This window comes from Diadema antillarum, unplaced genomic scaffold (genome assembly GCF_040938485.1).
Source record: "Diadema antillarum isolate AM-2024a unplaced genomic scaffold, OU_Dant_1.0 seq00001256_RagTag, whole genome shotgun sequence".
Classification (NCBI taxonomy): domain Eukaryota; kingdom Metazoa; phylum Echinodermata; class Echinoidea; order Diadematoida; family Diadematidae; genus Diadema; species Diadema antillarum.
Window position 1 is genome coordinate 175,311 of NW_027272040.1, and position 26,813 is coordinate 202,123.

Below are 26,813 nucleotides of genomic sequence, written 5' to 3' on the forward strand. Positions count from 1 at the left end.
ATTTGGGACCGGGAAAATTTTCTCGTAACAACCGATATCTCGTTATAGCAGTGTTCGTTATACCGAGTTTCCCCTGTATATTGATACACTGGGTACATGTCAGATATTTTGTGCAGGAGTAAAGGCTAATATAAAGTGTTCCTCTATACAATGGTATGAATGAAAGCCAGAGGTCATTGGTCCTTTTAGTGGTGGTAAATCATGTCAATGAGTGCAAGGGATAAAAGGTGAAATACATTTCTTTGTCTTACTCCTAAAGATTCATGCTTATTGTAACTTTATCAGCAGTGTGTTGACTAGGAATTTACCTGTTGAAGACTAGTCCCGAGTATACTCGGGCAGGTGTCTCTGAGAAATGTGTGTTGTAGCAAAACCAGCCCGTCCTCAATGGGTTAATGCCGATATTTTTGTATGTGTTTGTATCTCCCCTCCAAATGGTAGTTACCAGAAACATTGAAAGGGGAGAGTGGAGTCTGATAGTGTATGGCACACTCTGAGAGGACAGTAAACTGTATGCTGTAATGTTGCAACATGAAGCTACACAAAAGTGTGGGTGTTTTAGGTCCAAATGGGGTGTGACATTGAGAAATAAAGTTTGAATTAACATGAGAAGGACTTGTCTCTCAGATGTATGGTGACATTTTCTCAAATGGAAGGAGTGGCTGTGACTTCATAGTTAAAATTTTTACTTTATTTTTTCTTAGTACACACATAAAAAGTATGTCCCTCATTGCATCAATATCCTCATTGACAACTTTCTATGTGACAAGGTCAACACGGACTTTCTCTCATCCCTCAAGGTTATTTTTTATCCTGTTTTCTATGTGGAAGGAAACAAGGTATTTTGTATGATATCATAGAAAAAAGGATTTATAAGGACCAGTGAGAATGTTGTAAATGGCACCTAACCCTATCCTCATTGATATTATCACCTCATTGGGTCATCCACATCACTGTATTGGCATCACAACCACACTGACATCACCACATTGACATCACCTTATTGACATCACAATGACATTGACATTACCTCAATGATATCACAATCTCATTGACATCACCTTGACATCACAATCACATTGACATCACATCATTGACATCACTGTCTCCTTGACATCACCTTATTGACATCACAATCACATTGACATCACATATTGACGTCAATCTCATTGACATCACCTTGACATCACAATCACATTGACATCACATCATTGACATCACTATCTCCTTGACATCACCTTATTGACATCACAATCACATTGACATCACAATCACATTGACATCACATATTGATATCACTATCTCATTGACATCACCTTATTGACATCACAATCACATTGACATCAACTTATTGACATCACAATCACATTGACATCACATATTGATATCACTATCTCATTGACATCACCTTATTGGCATCACAACCTCATGGACACCACCTCATTGGCATCACCATATGGACATTACCTCGTGGGCATCATCTTATTCATATCTCATCACATCAATGACATGATCATCTGTGGTTCTGACCGTCATCACTGTTTGTAAAATTTCAGTATCTCATGATCTAATGATGTAATTGTTAAAAAATTAAGAATCTGTTCCCGAGAGAAAATGTGCAGAAAGGAATGGCCTTATGCTTCAAAGAAAGTTGTAGAGAGATGGAACATGTTTTTAAGTGAAACTTGACTTGATGCTGAATTTGACTGAGATAGAGTGTCGAACAAACATCAGTGTAAGTAGTATGTAATCAATGGTAAAGTAGATAAAGGCTGTGAGATTGTGGCTTGACAAGGTTTCCATTAACATGCCTACAATGTAGCTTCACTGACAAATTTCTTGAAAACATTTTAATTTCAAGTAACTTCAGAGACTTGGGAGCTTATACCTTATAACATCATCTTTTCTAATTTACATAATATTATGCAAAGATTTTTCAAACTTTTTCAAACTTTTACAGTTTACGCACCACATATTATACCTGTCAATCTACTATTGCAGACATTCTTTTGAGTAATATTGTAGAGCAGTGTTTCAGCTTAAATGTTCTAGTGTACTTCAATTTTTTTTTCTCTCTCTCTTATCTCCCGACTTTCTCTTGATACAACACTTCTCTCTGTATCAGCAGGGAGGTGGAAAGCGTTGGTTTCCACCTCCAAGGTATCAGTTTGGTTGTCTGTCTGTCACTCTGTAGATCCCTCATTGTGTGTGCACCTGTGTGTGTGTGTATTATCTCTGTGTGTCAATCAGTTTGTGTATCTCTCTATCTGTAGTTCAGTCTGTGTATGTGTGTGTCTCTCTCTCTCACTCCCCCCCCCCCCTCTCTCTCTCTGTCTGTGTGTTCATCTGTCTGTCTGTCTGTCTGTCTCTGTCATTCTGGCCTGTGTATTCTCCAGTCCTCTAGGCATGTAACCACATATCTTCACCCGGCCCATTTTCTACTCCATGCTCTTCAGCATCTAGTAACCTGTGAACATTCTAATGCAAAGCCCCATTCCATGTAACTCTTTACTTGCTTTGAGATTTGATCCTGCCTGCAAGCTGGTCTGATATGTCCCACCTGACAGAGGCTTGTGTCTATGGGAACACACCTACACACTCCCCACCCATCACAGCTCCACTGCACCAACATCCCATGTTGGGGGTCCATCTGACCTCTTGGTCTGTTGCCATGGCTACCCAGTAGTGATCATCTCATTAGCGTCAGTGTAGGTGGGTGGTGATGGGACTGGATTCTGAGTGAAAACAGTTGGGGGTTGACAGGATTGGAAGGAACAGAGGAAAAAGGCAAGTTCTGGGTCCAAGGGATTTTGGGTGTTTCTATACCTTGGGTAGTTTTATTTTTATTTTTTTTTTTTTGAGTAATGCAAAACACAAAACACTTTTTCCTCACTCTAATTGGTTTTGTGTCACTTGGTCTCTAGATTAGTGATCAATATTTCTTCCACTAGTTAACATGCCTTCTGGCACTCCTTTGTCCAAAACATACAAGAATGTACAACAATATACAGTATAGAACAAGAAGTCAACTTTTTACACCTGACTAATGAGGTCAGAACACAGGGGCCCGAATTCACAAAGGTGGTGCAATCTTGTCCATGGTTCAAACCATGGACAAAGACCATAGCATGGCCTATTTCGGTATGAAATCAGTCATTTCGTCAACGAAACAACTGATTTCATAACGAAATAGGACATGCAACACTTGGCATCCCATAAAAAACCCCACAAAACTACGGTCTTTGTTCATGGTTTACCATGGACAAGAGTGTACCACGTTTGTGAATTCAGACCAAGGGGTACATAGGGTTATTACCATCACCATGATCATCACCAAAATTGACAGCATATCACCATCACAATCCTCATTATCACATTCTTATTTTGACAGCATAAACACACATTCATGTGTCACAGTATGTAACATACAACTAGTCAGCAAACAAACATGGTAAGATTAGAAAGTTTTCTGGTAGGCTTAGCATGAAGTATGTCAGGGGTGTGAAGCGGTCTGTTTCTATGATCAGTTCTTAGGCTGGACTACATGGTAGAGAATGGCTTGACAAAGATATGCACTGATGCTATCAACTGGATTTGATATTGTGTCAAAATTTTATTCAACATAAAAATTTTGCGACACAAGATTACACCTCCTACCCACACAACTAATCGGCATAAATACACTTACTGTATCATTCTGCTGAAATTATAAACATAGATATAACAATAAACTATACTAAACAAACATACAGATACACAGTAACATATATTGTAAATTGTAGAAGAGAATAGAGAAAAGGCAACTTGTGTGTGGATGTACAACAATTTTTGCATATACGTACATGTTTCATTGTTCCATCATAAATACATGGCAAAAACAGCATTACTACAATGTAGTATTGAGAACAAAGACAATGACACATTTACACAGGTAAGGGCTGAAATTACAGTGCTACAATCATTGTAAATAATGATCTATATGGGTGGGACTTTGAATCTGATGGGCAGAACAAACATCACATGGGTGCAGACTTAGAGTTCAATGAAACTTTAATATTATCTTCTACTGAGGAGTAAAACAAATCTGATATTTTATTTTTTTTTATTATTTATTTTACTAAATTTATGTTCAAAACATGCAAAAAATTAGCAACTCCTTAGACATTAGACTTCCTGTGTGAATTTCTTCAGATAAAATGTTCTTGCTAAACCACTGAAAAATATTTCCCTTGACCCTTTTTCTATCATAATTATTTCAGTTATCTTTCACTTGCATAACTCAATGTGACTGAAGAGATGTGAATAGGGATTACCACTGTCCACTAACAGAGTAAGGAAAATCTGATTCATCAAAGACTTGAACAAGACTAACCAGGGTAAACCTAGGATGATGGTATGATACAACATTAGATGAATTCAAGTCACTTTACATTTGAAGTCACTGACTGCTCAAACAATCTTTTAAGGACCCCTTCTGGGCATACAAAGAACAATTTCTATACTTTCACATCTTTGCCATTTCATTACATTACAAAGGGCTTTAAATTGCCATTGAGAACATCCATACAGATAAAACATTTGAAACTGTGACTTGAAACAATACAGGAATTCTTTTGATGCATTAGCGTGCATCTACTTGTCACACATGGTTTAAAAGTAACAGACACTTATGTATGCCATTCATGCACTGAAACAGGAAAAGTATACCTTATCTTCTTTCCCACTGTAACATTGGGAGAAGTACTAAAAAGAAAACTACCGGTAAGCTTATGTTTGATACACATAATTCAAGGCACTCATATGACCCGATTGTCTACAATACACTCAACATTGACTAAACTTGGCATCTCAACACTTGAATATGCAACATAACATGATAAACAGCTTGATAGCATTTCAACACACCAACAAGTGTTTCTTTTGAACATTTCATAATGGAAAATGTAAAGTAAAAGATATCGACAACACTTTAAAATGCAATAATACCACTAGAATGATCAGTATTTGTAACAAATTACACTGCTTTGCAGATATCAAATAAGGCAGTTCACAACATGCTTGGGGTCAAACACCACTCATGCATTGCACACTAAAACTTTCATACTTGTATTTTTGTTCACAGCTTCAACTGGGGCCAAAGTGATCATCCTTGAACTTGAAAGTTTATCTTGACATACTGCAGTATCTGTAAAAACCTGACATTACTGCTATTTGAAACAAAACAAAACTTATACGTATGATTTAAGTAGTGTCCCAGTGCACTTAGCAGCTCTTCAATACATACATGCACTGTGTTAGTTAACTTGCCATTCAATTTCACTCATTTCCACATTGAAACAAATAAAAACACAAATTGGAAAACAAATACGTTCAAATTCAAATGGGCTATAATACCTTACTGTGTAATTTCATCCACTAGTTGATTTTGACTGTTATATTGCTTTCCTTTCACACATGAAAAACATATTTCTCCCTGGGTATACTCTCCCTTCCATACTCTCTCTCCTTCACTGTAATGGTTACACCATCTCCTGACAGGACATGGCTAACATACCATCACATTCTACACCTATCAGTACCTAGTACAGAAACCTTTACTTTTCAATACATATATCTGCGTAAACATTGTGGAAAATACTACAATGTACTTATACTACCCATAAAAATATGAACTGTGTGAAAACAGGAAGTGCTAAAAATGGTGGATATGTCCACATCATGAAATTATGAGCAATGCTCACGAATCAAGGTACAATGTAGGAAAACATGGTTGATCAATGTCAGCAACAATGGCTAAATTCATTGAAACTAGTCTTGGCATCAAGCATGCATCATTCATAACATAGATGACAACATCTTTCAAAATTTATGTACAGTAAGTAGATATCTGATGTGAATATCAACTGTAAAAGGCAATAAATAAATTGTACTGATGACAATAAGGTGAATATTAACAGGTAATATTACAACACCTGCATAAAGATACAACATACAACCAAACATACAGTAGGACCTCGATTATCTGGCCACGTTGGGACTGACGGGCGCCAAGATATTCAATTTGGCCGAATAAGAGAGACATGCTCAAACACAGCCCTTTCTAGCATATCATGCTATAAGCGTATACACATGTTATCATCAATTCACTCATATTATGATTATCTGCATGGCACTGTCATGTTTCATACTTCATAGATTGATACTGAAATAAAACAAAATACAAGTAAGATATACCTTCCTGTATTGTTTGTTTAAATGATATTGACCTGACAATGAGATCAATATTGCAGCTTGTCGAATACTGCCGCTGCGATGTACTGTTACTAATGCTGTGCAATCACTGCCGGTCACAAGGGCAGCACCTGTTTTTGACATTGTCTGATGTCTCACCAATTGACTAAAAGTCACAGCACTCTCCGATTGTTGGAATATATCCCGTCGTGTATTCACACGATAATGGTTGAACATGTGTTTGTTTTGAGAGAGCTTTGGCACTGAAAATACATGAAAACATTTTTAAAAAAGTCAGCCAGTCGACGTCCATATAACTGACAATCTGGATAATCAATGGCTGCAGAATCGAGGTCCTACTGTACTTCAAATCTCAAAATCTGCTCTAATAACAAACATGTGACCTAGACTATGCAAAAAACATTTTCTTACAAATTTTAAAGGCTACAAGAGATAAGCACCTAATATTTTCTCAATTATAGGAGACTTAGAGTCTTCACATGAATAAAATTCCTTAATAATCTAATTCAATTTAATTTGATTATCATCCCAACAAACATCATGTGAAGAGAAAAAGAGGCTAGAATGATTACAAGTGGCATGTCCTATTCCTAACTTTTTTTGACATTGAAAGCTTCTCTTGTGGCTCACAACTTTATGTTAGACTATAAAAGTAGACTTTAATACAGTGGAGTAAAGCATTCTACACCCTGTTTGTAATGACTGACTAACAAGTATTCATTTTAAGGCTCTTCACTTCATTGCATTTTCAACCTTCTTTTTTCTTTTCTCTTTTATTGGAAGGGAAAGACATTTAAAGAAACATAATGTAGCTTTTTAAATATGACACACATTCTGACACTTCTTTTGTGGTGTAGAGTGAATTATTTCAATGTATGCATATATATTTTGTTTTTGTTTTGTTTTTTCCTGTAATCAACTCAGTCAATTAGATGAGATCCATGTATTATGAAGAGAGAATCAGGCAGCACTCAAATCTCTTCAACTCTGTGGATTAAAAACCTTAAGGCACAATGACTCTGTTACTGACCATTCTTGTAAGATTCCATCGCCTTCAATAGAATAGACAAAGTCAGATTGCCGAGCCTCTCTGAACACGAACATGAAAAAAAAAAAGATACAATACCATTCACAGTGATGTTAGTAAGAGTGCCAATTATAGGAAGCAAACTATAGCGATTACATTGTTGCATCTTGTGCAACTTGTCCAAATTATGTGCTGTGAAAATATCACTATCATGTCATGATAACATTCGTGTCAAACGTCTATATTGTACACAGTTGAAAAATGTTTGATTTTCGTACAAGAGGTGTGCATGTGTGCATCAAAATAACACATTTGGGGAAAAAAAAATCAGATAAGACAAAATTGCTCACTGTCATCCTGTAAAGTATTCACAGACAAAATTGGCACAAATAAAGAAAATAGAAACTGCAATCTTGTTAAAAAAAAAATCACTTATCCTACTGCAATTATGATGCGTAAAATTACAACACACTTGCAAACTGTTTGCTCACAAGTGCACCCTCAGGTTGTCAGGCTGACTGAGATATACTGTAAAACTGCCCAGTAAATACTGGCTATTCAGAACTGTCATTTATCTCTCCATCTCTCCCATTCACTTTCAACTAACTTTGGACATTGGCAAGGAGCTCGTGTCTGCTTGGCCCATCATGGGGGCCAAACATATTTCAGAAATCACAGAATTCACAGATATGAATTCTACTTTCTTTTTATCATCTGTAACCCAGTTAAAAGGGATTAAAAAAATGGACGAATACTAAGGTATATACATGCACATTTGTTTGAAACTGATCTGTAACATATGTGGAAAAATATCTCACGAAACTATACATAGCTGCTATTTTTTTTTTTTTTTTTTTTGGGGGGGGGGGAGAGGGGTGGGAGGCATGAAAATAGCTTGCGGCTGCAGAGTATCGGTCCATTAGAAACTAAGCTGAGATTACAACCCATCTTTCTCACATTTTGAATAAATTGAAAAGTCCTAGAAGAGAATGTTAAACATACAGTTGTACAAATTGACATTCTTTATATCCACACACTGTGCAAAATTCCAGAATGTGATCTGTTTTCTCAAAAATATCTGAATTTTAAAAAATGACAATATTCAAGGCAGCCATCAAGAAGGATAGTACTTTGAAGAAAACTTCTTGGCAAGGGATTGTCATCATCATGAACTGCTTACCAAGGCAGTGGAAGGCTTGTGATCTGATTTTGAGGAGGAAGATGAGGAGGAGGAGGATAAAGCACCCAGTCCCATATCAGAAGGCTTCAAGGGTGGGTGTGGTCGCCCCTCTTGTTTAACACTCAGCTCCAGTGGGGGATTATCCTCCTCTTTAACAATGACTTCCAGTGGGGTGGAACCTAGGCCCAGATCTAGACCCTGGTAGCCCGACTCAATCTTGACACGAGGAGACAGGGCTGGTGGATCCAGCAGGCGACTGCCCAGAATGCTGCCCGAAGTGACAGGAACACTAGGAAAGAGAGGACTGGTAGGAAGGCTGGTAGGAAGGCTGTTTAGGGCACCTGTTGGCACGGTAACATAGCTGAAGTGTGGAGGAAGGTTGGGTGGATGTACCAGGATTGGATACACCAACACACCATCTGAATTGCTAGTAACAGATGGAGTCACACTCAGGTTTGGTACTGTGGGCACAATGGTAGAAGGGCTGATAGTGGTGGAGGACATTGATACTGAGGGTGATGTGGCTGTAATACTCATCCCAACTGGCCCTGTGATGGCTTTGATTGATGAGGAACTAGTCAGGTTTGTGTCACCGCTCTTTGATGTGTAACGATTTGCATAGTGACCATGTGACTTGATGTGCTTCCGCAGTGAACTAGGATCTGTGTAGCGTTTGTGGCAACCATGCACCTTACAGCTGTAGGGCTTCTCCTCCATATGGGTACGAGTGTGCTTGAAGCGATCGCTGGAGTTGGAGTAGCGCTTGTTGCATCCCTCTACAGGACACTCATACGGCCTTTCACCTGGATGAGATACAGTGAGAGGTCAATGGCAAGAGATACCGTCTTTGGTTTTACTTACAATAACAATTACACCACACACGTCATAGTTAGGAGAGATCACTTTATGTACACCAAGTAGTGGTGTGACAGTGACTTTGGCTGTATTTCATGAGCTGTTTGATAAAACATCATTTCCTCTTAAACAGGAACCCACAGGCACATTCAAGAAGTCATTTCATTCAATCAAGAATTAACACAATATTTGGGCTTTTTGTGGTACCCATTCTCCCTGGATTACCTTTAAGATCTCCAAAGACTTCATCATAAATATAGCCATCGTTATTCACTTTAACCCATTAAATACTAGGCCCAAGTATACTCAGGCAGGAGTCTATGGGAAATGTGTGTTGTAGAAAATCAGCCCATCCTCAATGGGTTAAAATAATCCACGAGAGGGATAGTTCTTTCCTGCTTGTGTGAAGTGTCCAGTTAAATGGATTATAATCATTTTATTGCTTGCAGAGACTAGGAGCTGAGATATTCTATTCAACAGAACAAATTCCTATAACTATAACTCACAGTCTTTGAATGGTCATTCCTATGTGCTACCAAAAAAAAAAAATAAAAAAATAAGTACATAAAAATACTCTGGTTTTGAAATTTGCACTCATCCACCAGCTTAGAAACCTGCCCAGCACAGCTTGCCTCCCTAGTAAGAACACTTTTATCATCATGTACGCTTTCTTCATCGAGAAACTCTACTGGATGATCATTTAGTACTGAAGTTAAACTTTCATATAATGAAAAGTCTTCTGACTGCAATTTCATTAATTGGTTACAGTAAAATATGTGAAATAATCTCAGCACCAGGAAACTTTTTCCCCCAATGCAAAGGACAGTAAATCTACGCCCCAAAACAACAGCTACGGTGATGCACTCTATGTGGAGTAAAAAACTTGAAATAAGTATGGTGCAAGTTATATATAAACTATCAGTCTCCACTGCCAAAGGAGTACATATGTCAGTTTAATGAAACTATCAGGTGATAGTCAGAAGACATGTCAGGTGACCCCATGCTGTGGCCTACCTGTGTGAGAGCGATTGTGAATCTTGAGGTTTTCCAGGCGAGAGAAACTTTTATGACACAGCTGGCACTGGTGTGGCTTCTCATTGGTATGTGTACGCACATGGATCAGCATCTTGTATCTACAAAAGTATTGAGCACAGAGACACCATACCATCCTTGAATTCATGTTTGTATGCATGTTGTATGTTTATAACATCAATGAGGGGAGTGTACTCACACTGTGACATCTCTCAGGAAATTATCCCAGACTGTTAAGGAAGTGCCAAGTTAGTGCAGATACTTAGTTTTTCTATCAAATTTAGATAGCAACAAAGAAGAAAACAACCAAGAGCAGATCACTGTTACAATAGTGTATATCATATCAGTCGCAGAAAAAGGGAACATATGAAGAAAAAAGATATGAAAGAGAAACAAAAATACACTAGAAATGTCGCTATGGCGACTGGTATGCCTCCGCCATAATGCATGGTTCTCCGAATATGATTATAGCACAATGTCTTGACAATGTGTGATAACAGCTTCACATAACTGGCAGAATATCAAAATGACAGGTTTGTCACAAATGCATTGAGTGTTCACTATCCTTGAACAGGGTTTATTTAGATGAATGGCTATACTGTCTAAGAGTGCAGGTATTAGGGATTTGAGGATTTTTGTACTGAACTTTTGACCCTTTCATAAGTTTAAAGAAGTGAAATTTAGCACTTTCACCTGACATTTGACATTTTGACCTTTGACCTTTAAGCAAGAAACTTCCAAGAGAATCTGTATTGGGTAATATATGAATACACTAAGTTTCAAGAAAAAATCCTGCAGGCATTGCATAGATAAAAGAGAAATAATGACATTTTGACGAGTTGACCTTGACCTTTCACCCCTTGACCTTTGACCCATGACCCCTATATTCCCTACATGATCACTGCCAGTCAGTAAATGCATAAATACTAAGTTCCATGAAGATACCTTGAAATATTTGTGAGATATGGAAAAAAATGTGAAATTTTAACATTTTCACTGGACCTTTGACCCTTGACCTTTGACCTCATGACCCAAAGCTCTCTCTGGGGAATCTTTATTTGGTGGTACATGTATACACCAAGTTTCAAGAAAATACCTCCAGGCATTGCATAGATATAGGGGAAATAGTGAAATTTTGAGCATTTGACCTTGACCTTTTGACCTTTGACCTTGAGCATGTGCGCCCAAAAGTTGATAGGCACAACTTCGCCCACTCATACATATACAATGCCAAGTTTCATTAGGATATCTCTAACAGTTTTTCAGATACGCCGTCCATAAAATAACATTACGGATGGAAGGACGGACGGAAGGACGGACGGACGGACGGACGGACGGACGGAAGGACGGACGGACGGACGGACGGACAACCCGAAAACATAATGCCTCCGGCGACACTTCGTGGCGGAGGCATAACAACATTACAACAAATGTGAGACAACTATGAAAAATGACTGAATTAATGGTGTATGTTAAGACTGAATGAAAACAGACTGGGGTTGCTACAGTATTAAAGGAATACAACAAAACATTCGAAAGAGATGGAACTATGACATTATGCCACTGACATGCCTCAGTAAAGTTAAAAGGAATAATTTAATGACTTTATGCTTCTTCATCAAAACTCATTTGAAATGAGAGAAGGTTCTTCATCAATACATGGCTACATGTACAAATCAGTAGCTACAAGCAAAGCCTTCATCACACACCATCTTAAGGGAAATTGTGGGTTTGTTGAGCTAGTAAATAAACATTAGACTATCATCACCACTGAACTTAGTGTACATCAGAATGATTCTCAGGGTACAATATGGCTGACATTTGAAGGAAGCCTAGATAATGACAAAAGTGAGGCTCTGCAGTGAGCAGCCTGCATGGGTTTTATCAGCTCTCTTGATCAATAATGTAAGCTGAGAAACAATGCACACCCATTTGGACACTGAAGAAGTCACATTATCCTCCTTTACAAATTTGATATTCTGTTGCCATGGAAATGCCATAGCAGTCTTGTGACCTACATCTTTCTGCCATGCTACCTGAGCCCTATAAATCTTAGCCAGACAAGGCAGCTATTGTTAAGATGGTAGTCAGTGTCACTGTCATGACATGGCTTGCTTCTCTCATAGAACTACCAACACAGGTCAAAGGTCATGAAGCTCTTCTCTATACACTCTCACTATCCTCCCCAAAAATGTCTCTCTTTTTTTTCTTGGGCTGGCAATTTTATGAAAAGTATTTATAAACACTCTAAAAGCCAGTCTACGTCTCATATGTCTAATTGAGATTTTACATGAAGTACTTCAAGTGGTGTCATATTATTTATCAAATAATATCAAATTATCAAATATCATGACATGTTTTACAGGACAGCTAGTGAATAAAGCAATATCCAGGACATCTACATTCATAAATTGCACTTGTACAATTCTGCAGAACATAAAGTCTACAAGCTGACTGAAATGAATCAAAGAGACAAAGGTAGACAAAGATGACATCAGTTTTATGCTTTAGATATTGGGCATACAATTCTCACCGAAGTCACATGTATAGTCATGGGATTTCAACATCTCTACTGGACAGCAGTCTTGTTTGTAACCACATGTGTAAATTTGATTAATTTATGATGTCACAACCTCAACTCTCCCTTTTCTTTGAATAACAAAAATATCTTTAAAATGATGTCTAAGGTGAAAGGTTATCAAAACACACTAGTAATTTGGTGCAGATTATTTTTTCATTTTTATTTCTAGTTTGTTGTTGTTTTTTTGTCTATTTCATGGTATGTCAGGAAATATGTGGTGAAGATATGTGAGCAGGCTGGAATTGCAACTAATATTAACTGTTTCATGGAAACTTGGAAAACAAATAGATTACGTAAGTTTTTTTTTTTATCCTATGTCTGAGTGCAATGAACTATGAACATTTTGTTTGTTTGTTTTGACTTAATTAATCAAAATGTATTTACTGATTACGATGCTAACTTGAATATTGAGTTGAATTGCAGTCTTAACATGAAAGAAAGGAATACAAGGAAAACTGATTATTAGTCTACAGTGTGACAGTCATATATAGTAAGTCACTTGGCTCATTTAAGAGATATGAAATCATTATCACGCAATTTGTTCCCATGTCTCTTCTAATTCAAATTAATGTTACAACAGAAATGCTACTCATATCAGAAATTCTATTGTAATTTTTTTATGTATTTATTGTTCAGTGTCAGTTTGTCATGTGCTCATGGAATGTTAAAATTACATTTGAATGGAAATACAGAGACTGAATCGCAGCTCTGTATAGGTATTTATTATTCCTTGAGAACACCGAGCACCCAGAAGAGTTCTCCATTTAAATTCTGATTTCTATGACCTTAGTCAAAAGTAACAATAAGACCCATAGTACCCATTTCCTTGTGGACTACTGAAACATTTTCTTTGTTGTTTGCTTAGGGTGTGACCCATGAACATTTCTCACAACACAGCCGTATATCTCAGCAGTCTACATAGTCCTCTTACTCCTCCCACTACCAAGGAGTGCAAAGCAAACCGGTAGCTTGGCTGTGAAAGACCACCCACATAGCAAGTTGAAAAGGAGGAATAACATAGCAAAGAGCCACAGAAAGAAGGCAAATATGAGAGAAAGATGGTTTAGGCCGCCTAGTCTTGCTTCAATATTCACAAGACTCATTATTTTGATAAGAAGTCTGGTACAGCTTGGATGTCTGTTATAGCAGGGCTTAGTGGTGGTCCAGTGGCCTGTGGCCACTAAAAATTGGTGTTGAGCCACCCAATTTATCTTTTACTGGCCTGACTGGACAACTAAGATTCAAATGGATTGTTACAATTGTTTTTATTTTGGGCCAGTTTGAATTTCAGATTTTAATATTCCCAACAAGTAACTACAAAAAAGTGTTGGGCCCTGTACATATTACTGCTCAGGCTGATATGAAAATGCTAACAAAGCACCTTCTGTTAACATGTCCTTACTTCTTTTCCTATTTCTAATATATGAATTCTTTATGCTGAGTAAAAAAGAGATTTTCATAATTCAGATACCACAAAGTAACTAGTGCTTGATGGAGTGTAAGTTAGTTATATTGTGAATGGTGAGTTGTTTTCATTGTCAACCTTACATCATTGACTGTTGAGCATGTTGAGAAAAACACCCATTTTCTGATTGTTCATATGTAAAGAGAGAGAGAGAGAAAGAGACAGAGAGACAGAGAGAGAAAGACAGAGATAGAGAGAGAGAGAGAGAGAGAGAGAGAGAGAGACAAACAGACAAACATATGAGTAAACAGACAGAGGAAGGCAGAGAGAGAGGCAATCATTCACACTTTACATCCTTTTCTATATTCCTAGACTCATGGAATTCATTCAATTTCTCACAGTCCAGGCAGGATGGGAAAACAACTTCCCTCCATTCACTGATTTGTGTACAGATGAATAATGGCAGACAAAGTCAACTGTGGGAACAACACACAATTCTATCTCCTGTAAAGTCATTATGTCTAATAAATAGGTCACATTGCATTGAATACAGTATTAATCAATATTGGCTGTTATCAGTGCAGAAGATCTAAGACAGCAGTAAGCTTTGCAACCTGAGTAACAGTCGCTTGGTTCTTGCTATATGTCAACTTTGTAAGGACATACTTAGATCCAAAAAAAAAAAAAAATCAGATACAGTTCATCTTTTTCCAATGTTCAATAATAAGAACTTGTAACTACCCATTTAGTATAAAAAAGTTGATGCTATTTATTGGGTAAAATGTTCAATAAGAGTACAGTATGTTAAGTGGAAAAGTTCTTCATTGACTTTCAGCATATTAGTTTTATTAACAGGTGCATGAAATAAGTCAATGCATCCATGATATTAATGTTGCCTGGATAAGAACATTGCCTGGAAGCAGGAAAATATTTCGATATGTGACCATCAAAGATGTATGCTAAATGTAACAGAATGAAAATCTGCATGGTTTAATAATCACAGAGATTAGCCACTCATACTTGCACTGTTGCTTTCAATGTGTTTTCACATAAAACTGTTACAATGAGAAGCAGCCATGCCAGCTCAGACGTTTACACGTGTAATAAAGATGTTCAATACCTACTGTCTATGATTATTAAGGCCTTTTACTGTAATTCAAGTGACATTGGGAGAGGCCATTTGTTCCATCATCAAACACTCTGGTCTCTTCTCTGAATAAGACTGTATGCTTTACAGCACAAGGCTTCAATTCTTGAGGCCCCCCATAAAGTTGACCATTATACAGGTCTCTTACAATCTAAAGGCTATGAATACTGTCTGAGGGTTTAGCAGGCTAGTTGTTCACCCATACATCATTGTCATAATGATGGATAAAGACTGGAGGGAAGAAAGAAAGCAGGAAATGAGTCTAGTCAAACAGACACACTGCATGAGGGCCATCCACCAAGGATAGGATACCAGGTAGGCAATGGATAGCACTCAGTGACCAGTGACCACTGACCAGTGACCATTGACCAGTTAACAGTGATCAGTGATCAGGGGTAGAAAACAGTGCAGGATTGGACATCCAATGACACAAAAGTGAAGGGCTGGTAACCAGAATGTACCTTTGTAGTGTTGCTTGGAATAGAAGGTGTTTTTTTGTTTTTGTTTGTTGAAAACGGACTTCGTCCCAGATGGTCACGCTTCTTGAATAGGGTCATGGCTAGAACATGGAATATGGTCTAATCCAAAGTGGCAATGATGCACTACTTCTCAATTGATTTTTATGATATGGGTTATGGGTGCTTCATGGAAAATTGCAGTGAAACTACTTGTTGCTTCCCTGGCAGGAGGGCCCTAGCGGCCCAAATTCACGAAGATGGTACAAGTGAAACCATGGTTAAAACCATGGACAAAAACCATGGAGCGCCAAGGGTCGCACGGAATATTTCGTTATGAAATTGGTCATTTCGTCAACAAAATGACTGATAGATTTTGTTAACGAAATTATCATTTCTTGGACGAAATGTTCATTTAGTCACAAAATGTTGTCATTTTGTTACAAAATACATAACGAAATATTCCATGTGACACTTAGCCTCCATGGTTTTAACCATGGTTTCATTTGTACCACCTTCGTGAATTCGGGCCAGCAAGTTTACATTGTGCAAGCCTCAGGCCCATCTGCCGGGCAGGCACCAACATACACCTCTATCACAACTTGATATGACATAAAATGACAACATTAAAGATTATTTTGGTCCATCTGAAGACTACAAACTATTGTCAATCCTAACTTGGATCAGCCGAGATTTAGAATGGCAGCTGGTATAGCTAAAGAAAAGAGGAGATACTCCAACACAACTTGCCTGGCATTGAATCCTTTCCCTTTTCGTTGGCATCCTTCCCAGCGACAGCTATACTCAGATTCTTTCTCAAGTCTCACATGACTCTCATTGACATGGCAGACTAGATTCTCAAGTTGGTCAAACTTCGCATAGCACCCTGCCCACTTACAAACCTGAAAGAATGACAAAATAAAATAACATCCCTGTAAGAAAGCCCAGAAACCAACAATAGAACATTGCGACCTCTTACCTCTTTAACTGAATTTAATTGAATGGAACCATGAGAACAAATTTATAACATCTTTTATTGTACCTGCAATTTGACTCAACAGGCACAAAGTCAACAATTGTGTTCTTTCTAACATATAGGAGATGAATAAATAAATAACAAGTCACTTTCTATATGACATAATTAGAAAGACTTGCTCACCATGACAACAAAATCAAAGAAACACTCATATGGACATCTGCTCAAATAAGTCTAAAAAGAAGATTTCAATTCACAAAAGTTTGGGTATTAACTCAATGTTTTGTTTAAAATCATGACTCATAATATATTCAGTAATACTGTACATCCCCTGAAGACACATTCAAAACCCACAACTGAACAAATCATCAGAAATGCAACCATAGAGACAGCATGATGCTTCTGAAATCACACAGGAGTGGTTGAAACAAAGTAATACCAATTTACCAGTACTGTGTTGTTTTCCAATCACACAGGAGTGTTTGAAACAAAATAATACCAATTTACCAGTACTGTGTTGATTTCCAATCACACAGAAGTGGTTGAAACAAAGTAAGACCAATTTACTAGTACTGTGTTGATTTCCAATCACACAGGAGTGTTTGAAACAAAGTAAGACCAATTTACCAGTACTGTGTTGTTTTCCAATCACACAGGAGTGTTTGAAACAAAATAATACCAATTTACCAGTACTGTGTTGTTTTCCAATCTCACAGGAGTGGTTGAAACAAAATAATACCAATTTACCAGTACTGTGTTGATTTCCAATCACACAGGAGTGGTTGAAACAAAATAATACCAATTTACCAGTACTGTGTTGTTTTCCAATCTCACAGGAGTGGTTGAAACAAAATAATACCAATTTACCAGTACTGTGTTGATTTCCAATCACACAGAAGTGGTTGAAACAAAGTAATACCAATTTACCAGTACTGTGTTGTTTTCCAATCACACAGGAGTGTTTGAAACAAAATAATACCAATTTACCAGTACTGTGTTGATTTCCAATCACACAGAAGTGGTTGAAACAAAGTAAGACCAATTTACTAGTACTGTGTTGATTTCCAATCACACAGGAATGTTTGAAACAAAGTAAGACCAATTTACCAGTACTGTGTTGTTTTCCAATCACACAGGAGTGTTTGAAACAAAATAATACCAATTTACCAGTACTGTGTTGATTTCCAATCACACAGAAGTGGTTGAAACAAAGTAATACCAATTTACCAGTACTGTGTTGTTTTCCAATCACACAGGAGTGTTTGAAACAAAATAATACCAATTTACCAGTACTGTGTTGATTTCCAATCACACAGAAGTGGTTGAAACAAAGTAAGACCAATTTACTAGTACTGTGTTGATTTCCAATCACACAGGAGTGTTTGAAACAAAGTAAGACCAATTTACCAGTACTGTGTTGTTTTTCAATCACACAGGAGTGGTTGAAACAAAATAATACCAATTTACTAGTACTGTGTTGATTTCCAATCACACAGAAGTGGTTGAAACAAAGTAAGACCAATTTACCAGTACTGTGTTGTTTTCCAATCACACAGGAGTGTTTGAAACAAAATAATTCCAATTTCCTAGTACTGTGTTGATTTCCAATCACACAGGAGTGGTTGAAACAAAATAATACCAATTTACCAGTACTGTGTTGATTTCCAATCACACAGGAGTGGTTGAAACAAAATAATACCAATTTACCAGTACTGTGTTGTTTTCCAATCTCACAGGAGTGGTTAAAACAAAGTAATACCAATTTACCAGTACTGTGTTGTTTTCCAATCACACAGGAGTGTTTGAAACAAAATAATACCAATTTACCAGTACTGTGTTGATTTCCAATCACACAGGAGTGGTTGAAACAAAATAATACCAATTTACCAGTACTGTGTTGTTTTCCAATCTCACAGGAGTGGTTAAAACAAAGTAATACCAATTTACCAGTACTGTGTTGTTTTCCAATCACACAGGAGTGTTTGAAACAAAATAATACCAATTTACCAGTACTGTGTTGTTTTCCAATCTCACAGGAGTGGTTAAAACAAATTAAGACCAATTTACTAGTACTGTGTTGTTTTCCAATCACACAGGAGTGTTTGAAACAAAATAATACCAATTTACCAGTACTGTGTTGATTTCCAATCACACAGAAGTGGTTGAAACAAAGTAAGACCAATTTACTAGTACTGTGTTGATTTCCAATCAAACAGGAGTGTTTGAAACAAAGTAAGACCAATTTACCAGTACTGTGTTGTTTTCCAATCACACAGGAGTGTTTGAAACAAAATAATACCAATTTACCAGTACTGTGTTGATTTCCAATCACACAGAAGTGGTTGAAACAAAGTAATACCAATTTACCAGTACTGTGTTGTTTTCCAATCACACAGGAGTGTTTGAAACAAAATAATACCAATTTACCAGTACTGTGTTGATTTCCAATCACACAGAAGTGGTTGAAACAAAGTAAGACCAATTTACTAGTACTGTGTTGATTTCCAATCACACAGGAGTGTTTGAAACAAAGTAAGACCAATTTACCAGTACTGTGTTGTTTTCCAATCTCACAGGAGTGGTTGAAACAAAATAATACCAATTTACCAGTACTGTGTTGTTTTCCAATCTCACAGGAGTGGTTAAAACAAAGTAATACCAATTTACCAGTACTGTGTTGTTTTCCAATCACACAGGAGTGTTTGAAACAAAATAATACCAATTTACCAGTACTGTGTTGATTTCCAATCACACAGGAGTGGTTGAAACAAAATAATACCAATTTACCAGTACTGTGTTGTTTTCCAATCTCACAGGAGTGGTTAAAACAAAGTAATACCAATTTACCAGTACTGTGTTGTTTTCCAATCACACAGGAGTGTTTGAAACAAAATAATACCAATTTACTAGTACTGTGTTGATTTCCAATCACACAGAAGTGGTTGAAACAAAGTAATACCAATTTACTAGTACTGTGTTGTTTTCCAATCTCACAGGAGTGGTTAAAACAAAGTAAGACCAATTTACCAGTACTGTGTTGATTTCCAATCACACAGAAGTGGTTGAAACAAAGTAAGACCAATTTACCAGTACTGTGTTGATTTCCAATCACACAGGAGTGTTTGAAACAAAGTAAGACCAATTTACTAGTACTGTGTTGATTTCCAATCACACAGAAGTGGTTGAAACAAAGTAAGACCAATTTACTAGTACTGTGTTGATTTCCAATCACACAGAAGTGGTTGAAACAAAATAATACCAATTTACCAGTACTGTGTTGTTTTCTAATCACACAGAAGTGGTTGAAACAAAGTAAGACCAATTTACCAGTACTGTGTTGATTTCCAATCTCACAGGAGTGGTTAAAACAAAGTAAGACCAATTTACCAGTACTGTGTTGTTTTCTAATCACACAGAAGTGGTTGAAACAAAGTAATACCAATTTACTAGTACTGTGTTGTTTTCCAATCTCACAGGAGTGGTTAAAACAAAGTAAGACCAATTTACCAGTACTGTGTTGTTTTCCAATCACACAGAAGTGGTTGAAACAAAGTAAGACCAATTTACCAGTACTGTGTTGATTTCCAATCTCACAGGAGTGGTTAAAACAAAGTAAGACCAATTTACCAGTACTGTGTTGTTTTCTAATCACACAGAAGTGGTTGAAACAAAGTAATACCAATTTACTAGTACTGTGTTGTTTTCCAATCTCACAGGAGTGTTTGAAACAAAGTAAGACCAATTTACCAGTACTGTGTTGATTTCCAATCACACAGGAGTGGTTAAAACAAAGTAAGACCAATTTACCAGTACTGTGTTGATTTCCAATCACACAGGAGTGTTTGAAACAAAGTAAGACCAATTTACTAGTACTGTGTTGATTTCCAATCACACAGAAGTGGTTGAAACAAAGTAAGACCAATTTACTAGTACTGTGTTGATTTCCAATCACACAGAAGTGGTTGAAACAAAATAATACCAATTTACCAGTACTGTGTTGTTTTCTAATCACACAGAAGTGGTTGAAACAAAGTAAGACCAATTTACCAGTACTGTGTTGATTTCCAATCACACAGAAGTGGTTGAAACAAAGTAAGACCAATTTACCAGTACTGTGTTGATTTCCAATCACACAGAAGTGGTTGAAACAAATTAAGACCAATTTACTAGTACTGTGTTGATTTCCAATCACACAGAAGTGGTTGAAACAAAATAATACCAATTTACCAGTACTGTGTTGTTTTCTAATCACACAGAAGTGGTTGAAACAAAGTAAGACCAATTTACCAGTACTGTGTTGATTTCCAATCTCACAGAAGTGGTTGAAACAAAGTAAGACCAATTTACCAGTACTGTGTTGATTTCCAATCACACAGAAGTGGTTGAAACAAAGTAAGACCAATTTACCAGTACTGTGTTGATTTCCAATCACACAGAAGTGGTTGAAACAAAGTAAGACCAATTTACTAGTACTGTGTTGATTTCCAATCAAACAGAAGTGGTTAAAACAAAGTAAGATTAATTTATCGGTACTGTGTTTTTTTCCAATCACACAGGAGGGTGTCAAACAAAGTAAGACTTATTTACCAGTACTGTGTTGTTTTCCAAGCCCCTGCCCCCTACAGCTGATGAAGTCTCAGTCATGTCCTTTTGTTCTCCAACGCTGTCTGTGTGAAAAATAGTTCGTGTGAACCCCATCGGACTACTGGCCTGACTACCAGTGATATTACTCAGCTGTTTAAAGACACACAAAAGAAAGCCAAAACCATAAACAAACATTAAAGTGAAGAACACTCCTCCAAGTTAAAAATGACATCTGATGAGAGAAATTACTTAAACACAGGAATAAGTGAAGTTCACAACAAGTATCTGACTAGTTTGGGAATGAGGAGTGGTGCACTCTTTCTATTTCTTTCTTCCTTTTTTTAAAGGACAAGTTCACCTTCATAAACATAAGGATTGAGAAAATGCAACAATATTAGTAGAACACATCAGTGAAAGTTTGAGGAAAATTGGACAATCGACGCAAAAGTTATGATTTTTTTTTAATTTTTGTGTTGGAACCGCTGGATGAGGAGACTACTACAGCTTGTGAGTCATATGCGTACAACAGTATAAAGAAAATGTAAAAGAAAATTCAACATATTTTCACTTTTTTCGCATAATAAAAGAGCACTTGACTTGCCTCTTTCTAAAGGCAGGGGGAATAATATTACCCATAACATTTGTCGGTAACGAGTCAGGGGAATGTGTACTTTTTTCAAAAGATGGAATTTTGTGAAATTCTCTTTATATTTTCCTTATATTGTTGTACGCATGTGACATCTAAGTTATTCATACACTGCAGTAGTCTTCTCATCCAGCGGGTACTGCACAAAAACTTCAAAAATTCATAACTTTTGAACGGATTGTCCAATTTTCCTCAAACTTTCAATGATGTGTTCTACTAATATTGCTACATTCTCTCAATCCTTATGTTTATGAAGGTGAACTTGTCCTTTAACTTTCCCCTAAATAATCAAATCAAAGAATTCTACAAAAGGAACAAATATCATATTTTGATAGGATACCTAGCACATTAATAGACGGGACATTGAATATTTTCTCTGAAGATTACAAAGTTACCAATTTCATGACATCAAGGAAGAAGTTCAAGCTAGGATTTGAATCTTGGACCCCATATGTCAACTGGTATCAGACATGCAATCCACATAGCAAATTGCCTTCTCTAGGGCCTATACAATACAACAGGTTCACTGTAAATCTGACATTTTAACAGATAAAAGTGTCATGTGCAGGCATCTCTGTACTATACTGCATGGACATAACCTTTTTGTATGAAAATATTAGCTGTAGATGGAAGCATGAAATCCTAAATTATGCAAAATTATTGACTATTAAATATTATGACATGTGTTTGGCTCCATTCTGCTGTATATCCTACATAGATATATAACAACCTTCACAGCTCATCATACTCCATACTTACCTTAGTGCCACCGGTTCAACTATTATTACATGGAATCAAATTGCATATAATTTGCAAGTATCAGACAGTTGATACTTTTAGATTGAAAACTGAATTGATCATTGCCTGGGAGACATATCCAAATTTCCATAGAAACCATGTAATTCAATCTAGTCCAGCTCCTTCACAATTTCGGATGACTTCATTCAAAAATACTTTCAAGAAGCCATTCAAATCAACACACAAAAAATCAAACATCTCCTTTCATAGGGAGTAGTTCATTTGAACTGAAAAGTAAATGAAATGTCAATAGAATTATGAATGTCAAATAACTGCAATAACATCCTCATGATAAAAAAACCCCCAATAATGATCACACCCTAAATGAACTTGTCAGGGTACAGACAAGTTTTCAGAGAAAATACTGTAGACCAGGCAGATTTAATCTGTGAAACAGAAAGTCATAATGAATAGAGGCATACCACTAAGGTGGGTGAGAAATCCTTCTTCACTGGAGATTGTTACACTGGTCATCCCACAACAAGACGTGTTCACAGAGATGTGACTACTAAAAGTAAAAACTCACATTAATAACACCATCTCTGCTAGTGATGGATCTTGCATGGCCATCAACTAACAGGCTGTCCAAGGAGACTACAGGGTTTGTTTCCATAACAACAGAATCGCTTGGGACATCTACAGGTTTGCTGTGACGTCTGTGAGCAGTCCTAGCAATGGACGAAGCAAGATGGCTGTTACCACCATGCTCTTGAACTCCACATCCTAGAAGTACTGTCGCTCCTGAGGAGAAAACAAGACACCAAAATCATTTTATTGGGGAAAATATGCTGTCAATAAGATGGAAAAAAACCCCACTTTACAGCAGATAGATACTGTGTACACTGATGTCACAAAAGATGAAATTTTGTGAAATTCTCTTTATATTTTCCTTATATTGTTGTACGCATGTGACATCTATGTTATTCATATACTGCAGTAGTCTTCTCATCCAGCGGTTACTGCACAAAAACTTCAAAAATTCATAACTTTTGAACGGATTGTCCGATTTCCTTCAAACTTTCAATGATGTGTTCTACTAATATTGCTACATTCTCTCAATCCTTATGTTTATGAAGGTGAACTTGTCCTTTAAGTTCTCTTACAAACTGCACATCAACACAGAAAAAATGTGATAATACACACTTACAAAGTGTAAAATTATACACTGACATATTTCTTACCTGCCCAGGGGCTGCTAACTGGTAGAAAGACTAATGTTCATCTCATTGGTCTGATTAAAGGGCAAATGTCGATTCAATGTGGGAAGAGCTTTATTCTTATCAATGGAGTCTGCTGTTACAGATTGATGGGAAAAGTAGATAAACACTTCTTTAGAGGCAGAGAAGCTGTTACATTTAAAATCAATACATTTCTAAACACTGATTGATGGCAAATCTTCACATTCTCGATAAAAAAAATGGATGGAAGGACACTATCTTTCTCACGCCAAACTCCATTCATTGATGCTTTGAAAATCCCCTGCACCAATAATCAATAGAATCAACGTTTCCCATGAGAAAGCCAACGATGAATCTGAGCAATTTCTGTGATTGTAACAATAGGGGGCAGCTATCATAATGTTGGTTTGAAAGGCATTGTTGAGGAAATCAACTGGGAAGAGTACAAAGAACTCAAGGTCCTTGCATACCTTAACAAATCAACTCTAGAGCTCCACAGGGGGTAATGGGGTGGTACACAAACAAGAATATAGGCTTTGATGTGGCAGCCACAATGAGGCAATACAATCCTACAATCACAACACATTGGAGACAGGATACAACCATACACCATGGAGCTTATAAATCTAGTCAAAGAAGGAAGAACCGTGGGAACTCCAGCTTCCTAGAATCAAAGTTATCGCACGAATCTATACCACATGGATAGGTTGGTTTTTACAAAACTGAATGTGGCCATCAGATTTTTTAGATCATTAATAAAATTCAGAGTGTGGTTCACTATGATTCATCTACAGGTTGTACCTCCCTGAATCAATTTTTATATTAGCAAGCACTACACAACGAAGATACAATGTTTGGCCTTCATCAGGCAAAAAGACTGAAGAGACGGTCTTATTATTGAGTATTTGCAAGGCTTCTACAACTCTTTGCATATATGGGTCATTCCATGGGGTTGGGCCTGCTCTAGATTTTCATGTTGTGCAGGGAATAAAAGTCATATTCTGAAAATTTTATCAAATAATTGCTTGTGGTTTGTGGTTATTCTTGGAGAGAGGTGTGTGAAGAATTATTTGATGAATAAACTAGATATATCGCTACGGCTACTGATATGCCTCCGCCATAATGCATGGTTCTCCTAATAGGTCTATAGTACAATGTCTTGACAATGTGTGATGACAGTTTCACACAATTGGCAAAATATTAAAATGACAGGTTTGACACAAATGTGCTGAATGTTCACTTTTTCTAGAACTAGGTTCAATTGGATGAATGATTAAAATGTCAGAGTGCAGGTATTTGGGGAACTGATGATTTTTACTTGACTTTTGACCCTTTTATAAGTCTATGCATTGAGTAATTTTCAAGGTATTGAGAAAAAGCATAATTTCAGTATCAAATGGGAAAATAGCATTATCTAAACCTGGCCTTTGACCTTTGATCTCACAGTTCCAAAGAGAATCACTGTTAGGTTGAACATGCATAAATATGTAAGTTTCATGACGATACCTTGAGTTACTTTCGAGATATGGAGGAAAAAGTGCAATTTAGCACTTTCACTTGACCTTTTACCTTTTGACCTTTGACCTTTTGGCAAGAAACTTCCCCAAAAATATATATTGGGTGATACATGCCATACATCAAGTTTGAAAAAAAAAAACCTTCAGGCATATTGCATTTTAAGGAAAGTAGTGATATTTTGAGGAGTTGACCTTGACCTTTGACCCCCTGACCTTTGACCCATGACCCCAACTTCCCTAGATAATCACTGCCCATCGGTACAAGCATATATACTAAGTTCCATGAAGATACCTTGAACCATTTGCGAGATATGGAGAAAAACATGAAATTTCAATTTTTTTTCCACAAAATAACCTGTGACCTTTGACCTTTGACCCTGTGACCTTAATATCCACACAAAGTATCATCCCCCAAGGATATACCCTCATACCAAGTTTGATGTAAAACCACCACACGGTTCTTGAGATATCGACAAAAACAAAACGGGACGGACGGACGTACGGACGGACGGACGGACGTACGGACGTACGGACGTACGGACGTACGGACGGACGGACGGACGGACGGACGGACGGACGGACGGACGACCAGAAAACATAATGCCTCCGGCCACTTCGTTGCGGAGGCATAAAAACAAGCCTGTGTACAAATTTATTTTGTCTGTGACTGTTTCATTGTTGATGTCTCATGGTTTTTTTGTGGTACCAGTTGTGACAAAAATATATGCCATTTTCATGGCAATGTAATACAGAAATACACAACCTTTCAGCATTATGCCTATCATAATTAAGAGAGGCAAGGTGACTTCTACAAAGACTATAAGGCACATAAACATGTGTCACAAAATAAGAACACCAGAGCATCTTGAAGCAACCTCATACCGATGTTACAAACGAAGTCCGCGGCGATTTTTGTTGTAACATCGGTATTGCATGGTTTTACATACACTTATAATCATAATATGATCAGAAACTTGATTTCTATAATTAGACTCATATTTTAGGAGTATTATTGTCCAAAAATTAGCATCAAAAAGCTCCAAATAAAAGAGAAAACACAGAACATATTACCGTACTTCCGTCCGAAGTCCGGCCCCTTCGTGTAACATCGGATAAGAAAGTCGCGCTCGCGACAAAAAGAAGAGCTACTAACTTCAGAAATCGTATTAACGTCACTGGC

The 26,813-nt window shown here is 37.1% G+C and overlaps 1 protein-coding gene across 1 annotated transcript; it reads right to left on the reverse strand.

The window, feature by feature from the left end:
* Nucleotides 1-8,444: 8,444 nt before the first annotated feature.
* LOC139745345 (uncharacterized) lies at nt 8,445-24,399 on the reverse strand. Its single transcript, XM_071655744.1, has 6 exons — nt 24,384-24,399; nt 23,465-23,679; nt 21,498-21,644; nt 16,685-16,836; nt 10,329-10,447; nt 8,445-9,262 (listed from the first exon to the last, which is right to left on the reverse strand). The coding sequence occupies exons 1-6, from the start codon at nt 24,397-24,399 to the stop codon at nt 8,445-8,447; spliced, it is 1,467 nt and encodes a 488-aa protein (XP_071511845.1).
* Nucleotides 24,400-26,813: the final 2,414 nt, after the last annotated feature.

Coding starts and splice junctions, on each gene's coding strand:
- LOC139745345 (XM_071655744.1), bottom strand. Junction 16,837..21,497: donor TGGAAAACAACACAGTACTG/GTAAATAAGTCT, acceptor TCATTCTTTCAG/GTTTGTAAGTGGGCAGGGTG. Junction 10,448..16,684: donor GGGAAAGGATTCAATGCCAG/GCAAGTTGTGTT, acceptor ATACTTTTGTAG/ATACAAGATGCTGATCCATG.